The 19,202-nt window shown below is 43.0% G+C and overlaps 1 protein-coding gene across 1 annotated transcript; it reads left to right on the top strand.

Annotated features, from left to right (window-relative positions):
* The first annotated feature begins 17,350 nt into the window (after positions 1–17,350).
* Positions 17,351–18,998, top strand: LOC115356795 (uncharacterized). Its single transcript, XM_030048061.1, has 6 exons — positions 17,351–17,503; positions 17,595–17,867; positions 18,010–18,103; positions 18,224–18,291; positions 18,402–18,626; positions 18,744–18,998. Exons 1-6 carry the CDS (start codon positions 17,351–17,353, stop codon positions 18,984–18,986), a joined length of 1,056 nt encoding a protein of 351 aa, XP_029903921.1. The 3' UTR covers positions 18,987–18,998.
* The last annotated feature ends 204 nt before the right edge of the window (positions 18,999–19,202 follow it).

Here is a 19,202-nt window from a genome sequence, read left to right as displayed (position 1 = left end):
CGTATTGACCCGCATAAAAGACGACCCTGATTTTAAGACGACCCCCCTTTTTCAAGACCCTTTTTTTGGAAAAATACTTTTTATACGGACAAAATCTTGTTTGAATAAAAAAAAAAAAAAAAGCCACCGGCAGGCATCAGGCAAGACATCCACGGCACCGGTCGGCATCTGGCGGGTCAGCCGCGGCACCGGCCGGTACCGCGCCCACCCGGTCAGGTCTGCCAGATCTGACAGGTGAGCAGCCGGCTCACCCGGCTTGCCTGATGCCGACCGGTGCCGCACCCACCCGATCAGGTCTGCCGGATCTGACAGGTGAGCGGCGCACACATACTGCCATATGTAGGCTACCTTTCATTATAAATCAACTTTTGTTCATATGCTGCAGCTGCACAATGGACGATGACACAGACAACATGGTTGATTATTGAAGGCGCAATGCAGCCATTCGCCGGTAATCGCGGCATCAGGCGAGCCTACCTACAGTACAATAGCCTACATGTGTATTTGCTTAGACCCCAAATATTAGATGAGGGCATTTTTTCAGGGCATTTTCAATGGAAAAAATGTCGTCTTATGTTCGGATGAATACGGTAACTTGATATAGCTGTACAAAAATACTACCGTGTGTACAATTCATGTCTGGTGTTGCCATTTAGTGGTTGAACAGGAAAACCACATTAAACAATGCAATGTAACACTGTAAAGTTAGCTATCTGACTTTTATTTATTATTATTTTACCCACTGAATGGGTCATCTTAGCCATCATCGCAATAGTTGCCCCCCCTGAGAAATCTGTCAGGAGCCGCCACTGATTTTGTTATATAATTTGTTAAATACAATTTTCCTTTGAAACGGTGTATCTCCCTTTTTGTCATGGCTTTGTGAGCCAGGCTGTGACGCTATTTATAAAAAAAAAAAAAAAAAAAAAAATTAAAACCATTTGTATAAATATTTACCTTCTTTTCTGCTCATGGGATTGACTTGAAATTTTACTGTGCAGGAAGCCTCCCTCTTGCAGTGTGCAAAAGCTTCATGCCTGGCCATCTTTGTTTTCAGACACGGCGCCCCGCACACGCTTATCACGCACTGCGCGTAGGGCACCAAGTGCCTGGGGGGGCACCAAAAAAAACAAAAAAAAAACAAGCTTGTGAAAAATCATCATAATAATAGTAATCATAATAATGATATATTTAAAACTGTGTAAAGTGTGTAAAACATGTTAATAGATATAAGCAATACAAAAATAACATAGGCTTATTTGCTCGAGAAAAACATGAATCTCCTGTGCGGCCCTCTCCCCAGTCTCCCTTTGGTGCCCCCCTCTCCCATCCCCTAGTGGTTTGCTCCATTACGCTTCAATCGCAAGTTTGGCAGACCTTTATTTTTGGACATGTCATCGAAAAGGCAACAAGAGTCGGGGGCGGAAAAGAGGAAAAGAAAGAAACAACGAGATGATGCTCGCGCGTCACTTGCAGGTAAGACAATAACAAATGTTAATTTTGTTACTTTTAGCCCTAGTATGCATGTCAATGCTCGTGCCAGATAATACTACCGTCAACAACCTTTGTAACGTTAGCTCCCACTGGCCATGTTCAGACGTAAGTGTTATGTTTCAAATAATTGATGCTGGGCTAGGTAGTTATTTTTAGTTGTGTATATGGATATGGATCTGGAGTTGAGATGTCTGTATTTGGCGTTTGTTATGTTCTATGAACCAACGAGTATGTGATTGTGTAGTGAAAAACAAAAATAATGAGTTGATGAATGGAAAACGGGTCTTGGTAACCTGAACTTTGATGTGACATGCCAAATTAGACAGGTGATTGATTATCAGCCCTCTTACACCGGCGATGTCAGCGCCGACAGGATTCGGCATGCCGATGTTACATAACGGTGTCTCCGTGACCGTTTAAGATATTCAGAAACATCTGAAAACCGGAGCTTTGCGCCTATATAGAGTGCCATTACGGTAGCATGTAGGACTACTGACACTTCGACCGTCCAATCACAGAAGATTCCCCGATGTGTCACAAGTTTGTAATGTGAGCTTGTCACTACCGTAACTCCTGAACCAATGGTACTATCGAAAAAATTACGACAGTTTCCGAAAGCAGAGAGCCGGAGCTTTCCGATGGAATGCGGATACACCAGTCATTCCGGTGACCGACTGGCCGGCAGCTCACACAACATTTTCGTGAGGTTCATAGGCCAAGAGCGACATCTGCTGGTGAAACTGTAATTTGAAAAAATCAATATTAAAGTTGTGTAGATTTCCCCTCTTCATATTCATAGTTTTCAAACTATGTACAGAATTTTTATAATGTGCCCCATTAATCCTTGTCTATGAAGGTAAAATAATAAAATTTTTCATGTACCAGTGTTTTAAATATAGCCCTACATAATACTATAATTAATTTTGAAATATTTTTGTACCATGGTTCAAAACTGTATTTCACTGTAGAATCCCTGAGTATTTTGTCTTGTATTTGTGATTACAGGCTCAATGCTTCGATATGTGCAAGGAGGAACACAAAGCCAAGTGGAAGATCCAGATGATCAACCATCTACAAGCAGACATCAATCACCAACCAGTTCCTTATTCAAGGATACTTAGTACTGTTTTTACAGTTTTGACAGATCTTTATTTAATAGTGGGGTCATTTATTTTTTTTATTTTAAATTATTTTATTTTATTTATTTATTCGAGTGTTTGGTGCCATATTTAGTTAGTGTTTAGTGAGTGTGTTATCAAGATTTTATTATTATTATTTATCTCTTATTTTTTACAACAGTTTTTGAAACATAAATGTTGAAAAGTTATTTTGTAAAATAAAGAGAAACGCAATGACAAATACTGAGTTATTGTTCATTTCTGGTGGCGGTGGCGGTGGCGGCGGCGACGGCGGCGTCGGGGGCACCACAAAGCATTTGTGCTTAGGGCACCCAAATGGCTAGCGCCGGCCCTGTTTGTTTTTGTTTTCTGGAATTATGGCCAGTGACTCTTTTAATGTGTGTGTGTGTGTGTGTGTGTGTGTGTGTAGACCTGAGTGACACTTTGTCTAATGCTATTATTTTTTGATAAAGCTGCAGCATATGTGCTGCAGCAATCAGTGAAATCACCTGGTGGAGTTTTCACTTGGAATGAAAACCTGCAGCCTCTTGGCCCTCCATGGCACCAGTTTGACACCCCCAGACCTACACAACATAAAGCTGAAATTGACTCAAGAGGTCAATGCCAGTTCATGGAATCATATGGGCGATGCTGATGTCACACACTGGCGGTACGCTGATCAATCAGTCAGCTAATTCACCATTCCGACGCTGGCAGCACGCATAGTTACTGTTGCTATGTCTCACAAGCCATTGCCCTACCTCAGTGCAATCACCTGGTCTCACGGCAGTTACAACTTCAGAATGTCAGATAATTTAGGTTTAATCCCCGATACTATTGGGCTATATTTTCTAACGAACGACATAACAAATTTTTCCAAGAAGGTGTTGACTAAAGGGCTAAATTATTTTACCCAGGGATATGTCCATAATATCAAATTTTTTGATAAAGGAGCTGCAGGTGACATCGTTAATAATGTTAACGTTAGAGTGGATGCCAAGTGTTGGCGTAGCATGAGGAAAAAACAACCCCCTCATTCAATGTCAATCGAGATACACCAGGAGAAAATCAAGGAGTCCTACTGCAGTTGCAAAGCTGGGTGAGTAGGCTATTCATTCATTCTTATAATGGTTAGACTGTAACTATACCTAGCTAACGTTAGCTAGAATGATAGAGGGCCAACACAAACAGTTAACGTTATAACGTTATAGCTAGAACTAACGTTGCACTTTTGGACATGTCATTACACTACGTTAACATATCCCACGGTAGCACTCAAGGCCACTTTACTTCTAAATAAATTAATCTGCTTACCTGCTAAATATGCATCATTGGACAGAAGTCTAGTCTAAGTCTTAACTCCTTTTGACCTCCTTGGGTGAACTGCATCCTTAACTGAAACAACCTCAGGTTTGGGACCGGATAGCTGGGTGGTGTTAGAGTGCCTTCTAGTGTCAAGGACTGGTAATGTTACTAATGTATTGTAAATGCACTAAGAATAATTTTCTTATCATCCATTTGATTGTTGCCTTGCATCTTTCCAGAATAAATGGACAGTGTTCACACGTCGTTGGCCTGATCAAGTCCCTCCAGGGGTTGAAATTAACTTCAGCCATGTCCCAGAGCAGCAAAGCTGTACAAGTATACCACAGCAGTGGCATGTCCCCAGAGGTGATAAAATAGAGCCTGTCCCCATCAACCATGTAGTCGTTGCAAAGCCACCTGAGAGCAGAAAGAGACGCCCAGTGGTGTGCAATGTCGACACTTCCCAAAGGTAAAATTACATTACATACATCATTTAGCACTTTAATCCAAATCAACAACGGTAGTAAGAAATCAGAAAGACAATGTGACAAAGTCAGACAGCCAAATAAAATATCAAAAAATGTATTTATAGTACTAGAATAATGTTTATACATAAATTAGCTTACACAGAAAACATTATAGAAAATATATTATTATTATTAACAGACACATATTATTACATGTAGAAAACATCAGTATGTTAATTTATGTGATATGTATTCTTCAGACTTCCAGATGTAACTGAGCAGGATGTTGCTCATCTGAGTAGCTTGACTGGAACGCCTTTGGCACACATTCTGTCCACCAAGGTGCCAAAGATGACCACCCCTGTTGGAGCAGTCCAGATTGGCTCACTACTGTCCTATCAGGTAAGGCAATACTTAATCTAGTCAGTTACAAACACATCCTGGAAAAGGGTCAAATAACAACAGACTGACCATATCTGGTTTATATTCGAGAAAAGGTTGGTTGGTATGCAGTCTGATAGAATCCTGTATGTCTTATCCTGTATGTCTTAACTTTCCGTATAAGAATACACTCAATGTGTATTCTGTGTTGTGCAATTTTGTTTGTTAACATCTGACTGTGACATCTGAAAATTACCTACGGCAAATGGAGGGATATTCAGACACAGACCTAGCTCTTTTAGCTCTTCTTGTATAGTGAACCCTTTATCGGCCATAATAGCATCGTTCTCTCTAATGTAGCCATGCACCTTTAGACCCACGGTTCTCAAAGTGGGGTCCGCGACGCATAGCCAGGGGGTACGCGAAAAAATTCACGGAAATGTATTTTTTTATTATTAATTTAAAAAAAAAAAAAACTTTTTGGGGGGGAGGGGCGTTAAACTGTGAAATAAACACTGTGTTCGTTTTTAAGTGTCTCCCATGATTGATTTGGGGAGCTTACTCATGTGATTACACATCAGGCAATCTGGTATGACACCTCACAAGCGCTCGCACCGCTCGCACGGCTTCACAAATAACAGCAACAACAAACACTCAAGTCCATCAGTGTCTAGTCAATTGTTGTGGTACACAAAGGGTTAACAGCCGGTCTCCGCTAGAAGTCCCGCCTCTAACCTAATATCGCTCATCGATTGGCTCTGCCGTTTCTTGCTAATGCGTGATTGGCCGTCCCTGCTGTCACTCCATGTGGTTGTAAAAAGCACCGCGGAGTTTGTTTGGCTGGTTGGCCAGGCAGCTACGCACACAGACTGATTTCTTCACTGTTTATTTCGTCAGGTGGCAGTTATAACAATAGTTCAGCATGCTTCTTTGAAATGAGAGCTTTTATCAGGCACATTGGCCTGTTGTCTCTAGGGAAGCAGGAATTATCCATTTTTACTAACCATGTTTTAAAATGTCAAGGTTATAGAACTGTAGAGCCTCAACAACAGAGATTTTTTTTTTTTCAAATAAGAGCAAAGCAATGGACACTAATCTGTTTGTATTTAGGTAGTGTCAAACATTTATTTTATTTATGTTTCTGTATGGTGTTGTTGATGTACAGTATGATGCACAGTTGCACTAAAGACAAGAACTCAGTTAAATTGCCTGCTTGTCTTTCTTTAGTTGCCTTTAACTTACAACATTACAGAATTATTAAATACTTGTAGTCAGTATAGATATTCATATATGCAGTATAAACATTAATGTCAATCCCTTACTAGTTTTTATTTTTTCTGATTATGATTGTTTGCTTGTTTATTTGATCAGCTCTACATGACATGAAATTGCAGTCATAAATGCAAAAAACATCAACTTTCAGGGGCGCCGCCTTGGAGCGCTTTTACGTCCCCACCCAACCAAACCTACGCCCTTGGATGAGGCTATTTGCTAATGCTGCTAATCAACTAGCTAAGAGTACAAATGTGGTTATAAGTATAATGCTTATCGGTGTTGCGAGTGTCAGGGGGTCCCTGGAAAATTTTGACCCCTCCAGGGGGTCCGTGGGCCAAAAAAGTTTGAGAACCCCTGCTTACATCATAAAATCCACTTTGTTCGGTGAGTGCTTTGTCAGATATTTGTCCTGTAAATAGCTCTGACACAAAAACAACAGACCCGCTTGGATCACATCCAATCAATGCCTTTAGGGTTGTACTTGACTTACAGTCACTGTACATCTGGCTCTGCAAAGCCATTGCAGATGGCACTTGGGTCTTAAATTTAGTACCATCTATGATGACCAAAGCGGATGGAAAAGCTTTTCTGAACTTTTTTGACATGTTGCTTATAATGACGTCTCTATGAGGGTTAGGGTTAGTTGTCCTAATTTGAAGTACATCAGGCTTATCCATGTATTAAAAACAAGTCCTGATGACTGCAGAGACGCTCCAAATCTGAACGCCAAATCCTTAAGGCCAAAGTTGTGTCTCAGCCTACAAAGGGTCAGAAATAGTCCATTTTCCTTCCCTATGAACTTGGTGTCCCTACGGCCCTTCATATTAGGCCCCTCACTCCCAGCAGGCACAAAAAAAGCTAACAATCCCAAAAATCTTAAATATGTGATACCAGTGTAGTACTTAAAGAGTCCCTTTAACTTTGTCTCTTTTTGGACCACCCTTTCCACAGTACAGGTCTGCTCCTTTGTGAGGGACTGGATTTTCTCTTCCTTCTCAGTCAGCTGCTCTCTCAACCATGCTATGGTCCTCTCCTTCTGTTGCAGCTCTGTCGTCAGTCTTGCTACTTCCGCACTGCTTCCCAGTAAATCTAAAGGGTTAACCCCTGGAAAGACAAATGTTAGATTATTGTTTAGACAATTTCCAAACAGACATGAGTTAACCAAATTTTGCTTTTATCCTACAGACAAGAGATCTGAAGAAAACACAGCCGGTTCCACAACAGAGGTGTGGAAATCTCTCTGTGCACCAGCCATCTCCAGTGAAGCTACCAGATGTCTACAAAGAGCTGAATACAGCAGATGAGAACACAGACCTGACAGCACTGGAAATGAACACTCGGGCGCAGGCTATGTCAGATGTCTGGTTTAAAGAGAGAAGCTCACGGCTGACGGTTTCTAAGTTTGAAAATGTGTTAAACAGAAAATCTGCACCAACTCCAAAATTTATGGAGACAGTCTTCCCATCAAAATCAGTCAGAGCTGTAGCAACAGAATATGGGAAAAGAAATGAGACAAGGGCCAAAGCAAAATATCTGGAAATGTTTCCTGCCAGGCACTTTCACGAGTGTGGCCTCGTTGTCAATCGAGAGTTTGATTTTTTTAGGAGCTACACCTGACAGGAAGTTGTGTGACAATGGTGAGAGTGGGATAGTAGAAGTGAAATGTCCATATAAGACAAGAAACCATGTCATATCGGATGCATGCGACGAATTCCCAGATTTCTGTTTACAGAAAGATGAGAGAGGCATCGTTTCACTAAAGAAGTCACATGACTATCATGTGCAAATACAGGGTCAGCTCATGGTGACAGGCTGTCAGTTCTGTGAACTCATTGTTTTTACACAGAAAGATATCTTTGTGGAAAGAATACTCCCAGATGTAGAATTAATGGAAAAATTATTGCACACACTTGCTGCATTCTCTAAAGAGCATGCGGCCCAGTTCCTAGGTGACGGACAGTAGTAAAACCTTACATTGTCCTTCAGTCTGAGTAGCCGTGGAGGTCTGTGTAGCTGAACTGAGCTCCGATTGGCGGCAGACATCCGGTGAGGGATTGATGTTGCTCTAACGATATCATATGATAATCAAATGAATGCACTTCTATTAATCCATTATTGGGGGGGCATGAAAAAATTGCTGTCAGGCACAATTGTACCTCCCTCTTTCTCTCTTACGCCCCTTTGAAATTTGCCATACAGTGTTGAGCCCTCAGCATGTGCCTATGTTTTAAATAACGCTATTAATTAATTATTATTATAGTTCTCTAACCAAATTTCTTTGCTCACTGTTCTATTTCCACTACAGTCCATCCAAGTAGCTTTACAAGCACTAGAAACTCAAAATAAGCTCTAAAACTAGAGGAAATACCTTGAATAATCCAACTACATCAAACTATTCTTCAGAAAACATATTTATTGTAGTGTCAACAAAAAACAAAGCAAGATACGGCATCAAATAGTGACATACAGTAGGCCTATATGTTTGAGCTGTACACTGTCCGTTTGAGATAAAATAAGAAAATGAAATGAAACTATGCCACAAAACAATGCAACTCAAAATGCAAAAAAATAGATATCCACCTAGAGACAAACTCGAAATATCAGTAAAATATGAACTATTTCTGACATTAATATCCTGACAGACTTTTTGAAAGAATAAAAAGCTCAGTATTTGCTCCTCCTGTGGTCTGTCCTCTCTCTCCCTCACTGTCCTGCACTCGCTTGAGCTTATAAACAATCATTAGCTATTAGCTTAAACAGTGAGCTGAAAGAGGCAGGTTTTGGACCAAGCAGGTAAAATATCGCTTTTCATATTACAACCTTGTGCTTGGTGAACAAGTGGTGTGATAAATGACTCACTGGCTTTTACTTGAGGAGGTTTTCTTGCTAGTTATCATTAGGCTGCTGCCTCTCAGGCTGACGGACTGACTGAAAGTTACTGAGCTGCCGGCAACAGGATGCGGACCAAACCACTTTGAGGCATGGGGCGGTCATACATTTTTAACATTTAAAAACACACCATTTTACATTTATAAATAGCACCGCTTGCATTGTGCTTTCATTGAGTATTACTATATTACTGCCTTAGCTGACGTTACTTGTTGGCTAGAAAGCTACGTTACCTGGCAACTTTGTTGCACTGCTTGTTAAACCATTATGACTCGACGTTGCGAATGGGGCAAAATGTCATGTAACCACTTGGATAATCGCAACAAATAGTCAACAAAAAGTGTAACATTTAGGGCTTACCTTCGAGCATACAGCCTTGTTTTTGTGAATGTTATGTACATTCAGCTGTTCATGTGGCCTTCCGCAGGCTTTGATCCACCGCAGACATTTCTCCAATTGGGTCTTTGGCTTGGGGAAATTAATTAAACGAGCTCCGTCAAGCTTCTCTGGGTACCTTTGGTCACCTTTGCAGGTCGCCCAAGCACAAGTAAGGACCATTTCTATGAAAAAGTAACGTTCACCGCAAGACTTCATCTAAACAGTCTGGTAGCCTAGTGCAGGGGTTCTCAGACTTTTTTGGCCCACGGACCCCCTGGAGGGGTCAAAATTTTCCGGGGACCCCCTGACACTCGCAACACCGATAAGCATTATACTTATAACCACATTTGTACTCTTAGCTAGTTGATTAGCAGCATTAGCAAATAGCCTCATCCAAGGGCGTAGGTTTGGTTGGGTGGGGACGTAAAAGCGCTCCAAGGCGGCGCCCCTGAAAGTTGATGTTTTTTGCATTTATGACTGCAATTTCATGTCATGTAGAGCTGATCAAATAAACAAGCAAACGATCATAATCAGAAAAAATAAAAACTAGTAAGGGATTGACATTAATGTTTATACTGCATATATGAATATCTATACTGACTACAAGTATTTAATAATTCTGTAATGTTGTAAGTTAAAGGCAACTAAAGAAAGACAAGCAGGCAATTTAACTGAGTTCTTGTCTTTAGTGCAACTGTGCATCATACTGTACATCAACAACACCATACAGAAACATAAATAAAATAAATGTTTGACACTACCTAAATACAAACAGATTAGTGTCCATTGCTTTGCTCTTATTTGAAAAAAAAAAAATAAAAAATCTCTGTTGTTGAGGCTCTACAGTTCTATAACCTTGACATTTTAAAACATGGTTAGTAAAAATGGATAATTCCTGCTTCCCTAGAGACAACAGGCCAATGTGCCTGATAAAAGCTCTCATTTCAAAGAAGCATGCTGAACTATTGTTATAACTGCCACCTGACAAAATAAACAGTGAAGAAATCAGTCTGTGTGCATAGCTGCTGGCCAACCAGCCAAACAAACTCCGTGGTGCTTTTTACAACCACATGGAGTGACAGCAGGGATGGCCAATCACGCATTAGCAAGAAACGGCAGAGCCAATCGATGAGCGATATTAGGTTAGAGGCAGGACTTCTAGCGGAGACCGGCTGTTAACCCTTTGTGTACCATAACAATTGACTAGACACTGATGGACTTGAGTGTTTGTTGTTGCTGTTATTTGTGAAGCCGTGCGAGCGCTTGTGAGGTGTCATACCAGATTGCCTGATGTGTAATCACATGAGTAAGCTCCCCAAATCAATCATGGGAGACACTTAAAAACGAACACAGTGTTTATTTTTCAGTTTAACCAAATTCGGCACGCACATCAGGTCTGGCGAAAAATTCGATAAAATCAAAAATCGGAACCCCCGGTGCAAAAATGGGCTCGGTAGCGCCACCTAGGGACGCAAAGGCAGCCGCTGCGGCCCACAGGAATGTCATGGAAAGACCAAACCAGCGCCGAAACGTAGATCTCATCAAGCCCGACATTTTTCGTGCTCGTGCCCCCCACCTAAAACCAACAGGAAGTCTGCAATTTGCATTTGAAAGTCACGTTTTCGCCCAAATTTGCGCTTTTTAGAAAATGTATCTCCTCCCAGGGCGTTAATTTTATCGGCTTGAAAACTGAACATATGACAGAGGACATAGTGCTTAACAAAAGTTCTTCAAGGTTCAGTATAATTTCGAACCATTTGGATTTCAGAAGCCCTCAAAGTCAGAGTGTCCACAACCAGCGCCTCCACTTTTTCCCATAAACCCTGGTGGGAATAACACAGAATGCTAGGGGCTAATTAGGCCCCTGGTGACTAAAGTAAAAGTCTGACAGCTTCCAAACCTATGCCGATGGAAAGAGGACCAAAATTCCTACAAAACTATATATCATGGTGTGGATTGAAAAAAGTGTGTGGCCACGGTGAAGACTTGTTTAACAGCTGTGACTCTGATCTGCTCTGCTCTGCACTTTGCCTACTGTACTGACACACACTAGCTGCTTGCACATCCCCCAATGCACATCCCCCTTAAAAGGAGTGACAGGTCATGTCAAGCACACACTAGGACATGTTAAGGGCGCCACCTGCTGGAGGAGCACCGCTAGCAACAGGGCCAGAACTTTGTGTGTGTGTGTGTGTGTGTGTGTGTGTGTGTGCGTGTGTGTGCCTGAGCGTGCATGTGTGTGTGTGTGTGTGTGTGTGTGTCTGTGTGTGTATGTGCCTGCATGTGCGTATGTTTGTGTGTGTGTGTGTGTGTGTGTGTGTGTGTGTACCTGTACGTGCGTGTGTGTGTGTGTGTGCGTGTGTGTGTGTGTGAGTGTGTGTGTGTGTGTGTGCTAAATGCCACAGCCACCGGGCACAAGTGGGCACAAGGCGGCACGGGTGCGAGGGCCCGTCCAACGCTGCTTGCAGCTTTAATTAGGGCCCGAGCACTGGAACAGTGCGAAGCCCTATTGTTATTGTAGTGTTTTTTTTTTTTCTTTTTCTTTTTCCTATTATTATTACGTGTCTATTGTTATTGTAGTGTTTTTAGGGCCCGAGCGCTGGAACAGCGCGAAGCCCTATTGTAGTTGCTTCGTTTTTAGGGCCCGAGCACTGGAACAGTGCGAAGCCCTATTGTTAAGGCCTGAGCACTGGAACAGTGCGAAGCCCTATTGTTATTGCTTCGTTTTTTTTTTTTTTTTTTTTCTTTTTATTATTATCTCGTGTCAATAGGCCTTAATTTGACCCCCTAAACATGCTCCAAAACTCACCAAATTCGGCACGCAGGCCAGGTCTGGCGAAAAATTTGATAAAATGGACAAACGGACCCCCCAAGTGCAAAAATGGGCTCGGTAGCGCCACCTAGGCACACAAAGGCAGCCGCTGCGGCCCCCAGGAATGTGATAGACACACCAAACCAACGCCGAAATGTAGGTCTCATCAAGCCCTACAAATCACGCGCTGACACCCCCCCTCTAAAACCAACAGGAAGTCCGCAATTTGCGTTGGAATGTTCACGTTCTTGCCCAAAATTCCGCTTTGAACAAAATCTATCTCCTCCCAGGCCATAAATGTCAGCGGCTTGAAAATTTAACAGATGACAGAGGACACAGTGCTGAACAAAAGTTGCTAAAGACTTGTTATTAATTCGAATCGTTTGGATTTTATAAGCCCTCAAAGTCGGAGTGGCCAGAGCCAAAACCTCATTTTTTCCCATGGAGTTTGGTGGGAAGAGACTGACTTTTGGCACTAATTAAGCCCCTGGAGTCTAAAGTAAAAGTCTGACGGCTTTGAAAACTATGCAGATGGAAAGAGGACAAAAATTCCTACAAAAATATGTAGTTTTGATGTGGATTGGACCAAGTTTGTGGGAGCTGTGAAGAGTTTTCAAACATTTTTGACTCTGGTGTGCTCTGCTCTGCACTCTGCCTGGACATGTGACTCACTCTAGCTGCCTCAGGAATGCACAATACACACCCATTGTAAGAGCTCAGAGGGAGCAGAAAACACTCTCAAACTAAAACTGCCATAACTCAAAAACGGTAAAAGATAGCAAAATCATGTAAATGGGAGATTTATAGATCTGAGTCTCGTGACTCGTTTAAACTTTGAAACAAGTCTGTAACTCAAACGGTGACCGAGCTGTGACACCTCAAACAGGGGTGGGTTTTATGGATTTCTCCACTGGATTGAATGAGGATTTCTCTGTCTGCCTGCATTTTGGTGTGATCATGCCACAGCTGCCAGGACCCAAGTCAGTCACACACTAGGACATGCTAAGGGCGCCATCTGCTGGAGGGGCGCTGCTAGTGGCCAGAGGGGCACCAGCAGCGAATGTACTACCAGTGGGTTTTTGTTGGCGTCGTGTGTGTGTGTGTGTGTGTGTGTGTGTGTGTGTGTGTGTGCGTGCGTGTGTGTGTGTGTGTGCGTGCGTGTGTGTGTGTGTGTGCGTGTGTGTGTGTGTGTGTGTGTGTGTGTGTGTGTGTGTGTGCACGTGTGTGTGTGTGCACGTGCGTGTATGTGTGTGTGTGTGTGTGTGTGTGTGTGTGTGTGTGTGTGTTTGTGTGAGTGAGTGAGTGAGTGAGTGAGTGAGTGTGTGTGCCTGCATTTTGGTGTGATCATGCAGCAGCTGCCAGTAGTCCTGTCGGTCACACACTAGGACTTCCGCGGCCTTTCAAAATAAAAGCCCAAAACTCTTTCACAATAATAGCACCGAAAAATACCCTTAAAACTGGCACAAACGGACGAATTGTCTACGCTTCGACACGCGCGCCGTCCCCGACGTGCACGGGGGGGCGAGGGCCCGTCCAATTATTGCTTCGTTTTTCTTTCTTTCTTATTATTATTACGCCCAAATAACGCTTAATTTGACCCCCTAAACATGCTCCAAAACTCACTAAATTCGGCACGCAGGCCAGGTCTGGCGAAAAATTTGATAAAATGGACAAACGGACCCCCCAAGTGCAAAAATGGGCTCGGTAGCGCCACCTAGGCACACAAAGGCAGCCGCTGCGGCCCACAGGAATGTGATAGAAACACCAAACCAACGCCGAAATGTAGATCTCATGAAGCCCTACAATTCACGCGCTGACACCCCCCCTCTAAAACCAACAGGAAGTCCGCAATTTGCATTGGAATGTTCACGTTCTCACCCAAAATTCCGCTTTGAACAAAATCTATCTCCTCCCAGGGCGTAAATGGCAGCGGCTTGAAAATTTCACAGATGACAGAGGACACAGTGCTGAACAAAAGTTCTGAAGGATTTCGTCATTACTCGATTAGTTTGGATTTTATAAGCCCTCAAAGTCGGAGTGGCCAAAACCAAAACCTCATTTTTTCCCATGGAGTTTGGTGTGTAGAGGCTGACACTGGGCACTAATTAGGCCCCTGGAGTCTAAAGTAAAAGTCTGACGGCTTTGAAAACTATGCAGATGGAAAGAGGACAAAAATTCCTACAAAAATATGTAGTTTTGATGTGGATTGGACCAAGTTTGTGGGAGCTGTGAAGAGTTTTCAAACGTTTTTGACTCTGGTGTGCTCTGCTCTGCACTCTGCCTGGACATGTGACTCACTCTAGCTGCCTCAGGAATGCGCAATACACACCCATTGTAAGAGCTCAGAGGGAGCAGAAAACACTCTCAAACTAAAACTGCCATAACTCAAAAACGGTAAAAGATAGCAAAATCATGTAAATGGGAGATTTATAGATCCGAGTCTCGTGACTCGTTTAAACTTTGAATCAAGTCTGTAACTCAAACGGTGACCGAGCTGTGACACCTCAAACAGGGGTGGGTTTTCTGGATTTCTCCATTGGATTGAATGAGGATTTCTGTCTGCCTGCATTTTAGTGTGATCATGCATTAGCTGCCAGTACTCATGTCACACACACACACACACACACACACACAGAAACACACGCACGCACGCACGCACACGCGCGCGCACATACGCGCGCACATACACTCGCACCCACACGTGCATGCGCGCACACCCACGCGCGCGCGCACACGCACGTTTTTTTTCCACAGCGTTTAAAAGCCTCCTGTGTCTGTTTCCGCCCCACCCACTTCTTCTCACAGACTCTCGAGGTAAGACCTGTTTTCATCTCTGTTAGCTTAACCTTAGCCTATTGTGTTTACTCTGTGCTAATATGAGGGTATGGTTGATGATAACACAGGTAAAACACGAAATTAAAATGTTATGTTTCAGAGAGTGATTATGTACTTTGCATTGTGCTGTTTGGTGGCTTTTGGTGAGTTTTGATGGAGGGGCAGCCGAGCTTTACATGCAAAGCTAACCTGTATTTGATAATCTCAACTCCTGAGATACAAGTGGTTGACTTGAAACGTTTATTATGAAGCATTACCGTCGGCGTGAGATGAATTTTAAAGTTTATTGATGGCATTTGGTCGATTAGATTAGCGCGCTAAGCTAGCCGTTCCTCCAGTAGGCCCGAGGCCTGTTGTATCGTCTTTATGCTGTTTGCTGGTTTTGGATGGAGGGGCAGCCTAGCTTTACACGCAAAGCTAACCTGTATTTTATAATCTCAACGCTTAAGATACATGTGGTTGACTTGAAACGTTTATTATGAAGCGTTACCGTCGGCGTGAGATGAATTTTAAAGTTTATTGATGGCATTTGGTTAATTAGATTAGCGCGCTAAGCTAGCGCTAGCTAGCGGGCTAGCTAGCTATAGTCACAGCTTTGCTAATGTGTGGTTCAACCAGATTTTCAGATGAAAACTTTCTCTTGCTGTGTGAAAAAGGAAAATTATTGGACTTGATGATGAAAACTGGCATGTGTGTGTTTTTTTTTTTTTTATTGTTTTATATCAGGTTTTATTTGCATGGAATTAAGCTTATGATGTATATAGTTGAGTGTGTGGCTTCTGTGTGCATTCAAAGAGCAGGTGTTGCTGTGTCACAGGCAAAGCTGTGCTAGTGTTTGGTTTGAGAGGAAAACTTATTCTTGGTGTGTGAAAAAGGAAAATTATTGGACTTGATGACAAGTAGTTGCAGGTGTGTGTGCTTTTTTGTAGTTTGATATCAGGTTTTATTTGCATGGAACTGAGTTTGTGATATGTACTTGAGCTGAATGTGTGTGGCTTTGTGACAGAGCTATATCTACTCTTTATACGCCACTCATAGCTTTGCTAATGTGTGGTTCAACCAGATTTTGAGATCAAAACTTTCTCTTGCTGTGTGAAAAAGGAAAATTATTGGACTTGATGATGAAAACTGGCATGTGTGTGTCTTTTTGTAGTTTGATATCAGGTTTATTTGCATGGAACTAAGCTTATGATGTATGTAGTTGCGTGTGTGTGGCTTCTGTGTATATTCAAAGAGCAGGTGTAGCTGTGTGATATGCAAAGCTGTGCTAGTGGTTGGTCTTATATTATTGTAAAAGAAAACATTTTCCTTGTGTGAAAAAGGGTAAATATTTGATTTAAATTTGATAATTAATTGTAATAGTTAAATTTTTCTGTGCAGGCATGTGTGTCGTTTCCTGTGTGCAGGAACCATAATTTGTGCTGTATTTAGTTGGGTGTCTCTGTGTCCACCAGTATGGCTAAGCTGTGAGATGTTGTCAGCCACTTTCTGTGTAATGAGGAAGCAAATAATGTAATAAGGATGCCAGTTTGCTGGTTAATCTCAGTTCTGAGAGGAAAAAGTTTTCTTTGTTAAGATGTGTCTCTGTTTTGAGCAGCACAGTTGTGGTGGTGGCCATTTTCTTTCTGTTACTTGAGCACAATATGGATGCTAGTTTGTCTTAACCGTGTTGTAGAGAGAGACTGTTTAAAATAAAAGCCTAAAATGTGCTACAGTTAAGTGTATTCAGAATGTTTTGTGTAAAGTTCTGTTCACTTAAATGTTTTTGATCTGACAAGTAATGTTGTTTAAATCAAACAATGTGTCATTTAATTTACAGATATTCATATCTGTTGGCTGTGAGATCTGGTGTTGTCTTGCTTTGGCTGCTGTCGAGACCGAGTGACCTGCATTTGCCCTGCGAGCTACCTGCACCTACATCTGCGATCCCTTGATCCAGAACAACTTACCACAGACACATTTATTCTATTTAAAAAAAACACACACAGAACTAATTGTTAATCAACACACATATTTTTACTCCTTCAACACACAGACAGACACACTCACACACACACACACACACATACACACACAACTGATTTCCCACTGCCAAGGTAAGTTGAAACATTTGTGTATTTGAAGGCTGACCTTGTCTGGGAAAGCATTGTTTGTGAGTATGATTGGGACAGATTCACAAGGATTTTTAAAGTTTCTTTGAACTTTGAAGAAAATAATTTTTTTTTTTTTTTTCATTTTTAGATGCCCCGTGCCAAGTCCCACCGGCGTGCCCAGGCCCTGAAGCGGAGGATGGCGCAGCCGCAGCCGCCTGTCCCCGAGTTCGTTGCTCATAAGTATCAAACAGTTTGTTTATTTTTTTTTATGTTTAACTGACGCAGTTTGAATGTAATGTAAAGATGTATGAATTTTGTGTCATCATCCTTAACTTTGTTGTCAACCACACAGGGCGCGGTACTGGTTACCGCCACCGTGTGCGGAGATGGCCGACTTCGAAGCTGACCCAGCGGAGCTTCAAGTTGGTCACTCCAGCCCTGCAGCCGGACCAGAAGGTATTAGATTTTCTTTTTCTTTTTCAGAAAGACAGTGTTGGTTGTGGTTGGTTGGTGTCTATGTTCTAAAGCCGCGTCTCTGTCGTTGCAGATGGTGTTCGTCGTGGGAGCCTCCCACCTGCGGCCCATGGTGGATGGGATCGTCGCCATGCCAGAGGGACCTGTCTCTTTTGCTTTTCTGTCTGTTCCAGGTGCACAGGCAGCAGAGCTGAGGAAGGAGGTGTCCCACGCCACTCTCCCTTGGACCCCGGACGTGGTCTGCGTGATGGCCCCCAGCAACAACCTGACAGCCAGCAGGAACATCGGAGAGGCGTCGCTGGACTTCGGTGCTCTCCTGGCTACAGTCTGCAGCCGCTGGGCGAAGATGTGTTTAATTTGCAGTTGCTGCTGGCAGTATTTGTTTTGTCCTGTGCTGTCACAGCTAGAGGCTGTGTAAGCGTGTGTTTTCTCATGTGCTTATTTTAGAAACCTAAATGTGATTGTAAATGTTTTTTGTGTGTGTGTAGGTGTTTGTGCTGGATTTCCCTCCACGCCTGAACATCGAGCCTGGCCTGCAGGAGCTGTTTCGCCAGGAGTTCCGCCGTGTCGCAGCACGCATGGGTACGTCTTAGTTTTGGTCATCTGCATGATTATAACCGATGTATCGTGAGATTAACCTTATATGTTTTACATGAGTTTAATTATTACAGGAATGTATGATGTTTCTCACTTTTGTTGCAGGTCTCCCGTACGTGTCTGTGGCAGAGCACCTCCCTCTGGATCGGTTGGAGCTGTGGAGCCGTGACAGTGTAAGTACAGCATACTTTGTTGTCGTGACATCACACATGGAGGACCTGAAGGTTGCCATTTTCGATACACAAGTTGACTGCAATGTGTTCTGCATTTGACTGTTTTCCAGGTGCACCTCAGCGACAGCGATGGGACGCCGATCCTGGTCCAGGTCCTGTGGGACGCCGCGGTCCGCCAGCTGGCTCCTCCTCCTCCTCCTCCTCCTCTGCCTTCGGTGCCCCCCCGGACTTCGCCTCGTGCCAGGGTCTCCCCCGTGCTGGTCGTGACGGGACACAGGCCCGCGCCCTGTCACCGCGACCCACTGGAGTGGACCGTGGTCGGACAGGAGGGCAAGGTAATGTGTTTCTCGGAGTCATTTTCTGGCATTTGTGCATCTGTTCTGGTTTTATGTATTAATTTTTTTTATTTAAAAAAAAAGTGACTAATTTTTTTTTTGTGTTGTTTTTTTAAGGCTCGAGCATCTCCGGTGCAAGAGTCTGTCATCCCGTCCAACCCCGTGTGGTTCAGCGGCAACATGTTGGAGGCCATGGAGACGGTTTTTCCTTCTTCAGACGACGATGACGACACTGCCATTCCACCAGCTGGCCAGGTGAACTGCCTGAAAATTATATCAATGAAGCAACCCTCACCTGCCGATGAGATTATTGCTTTCTCTGAGCTAATTAATGATCAGTCTTGTTCTTCAGATAACTAATGGTTCCCTGTGTGAGTGTGTGTGAATGGTTGATGTGAGTTTTTCCAAGTGCGTGCTCTGTCTCATATTCAGTTAGGTCATCATGGTGTTGGTGGTTGTGTGGCTCAGGTCCCAGGCTGCTCCACTACATCTGGCTCCCCTCGGCATCCTGATTCCTCATCTGCCAACTGTTTTTACATTTTTTCTTTCATGTTATACATACAGATCTTTTGTTGT

This window comes from Myripristis murdjan, unplaced genomic scaffold (assembly GCF_902150065.1).
Source record: "Myripristis murdjan unplaced genomic scaffold, fMyrMur1.1, whole genome shotgun sequence".
Taxonomy (NCBI): domain Eukaryota; kingdom Metazoa; phylum Chordata; class Actinopteri; order Holocentriformes; family Holocentridae; genus Myripristis; species Myripristis murdjan.
The sequence above is the reverse complement of the archived record's forward strand: the minus strand, read 5'-3'. Positions and strand labels throughout refer to the sequence as shown.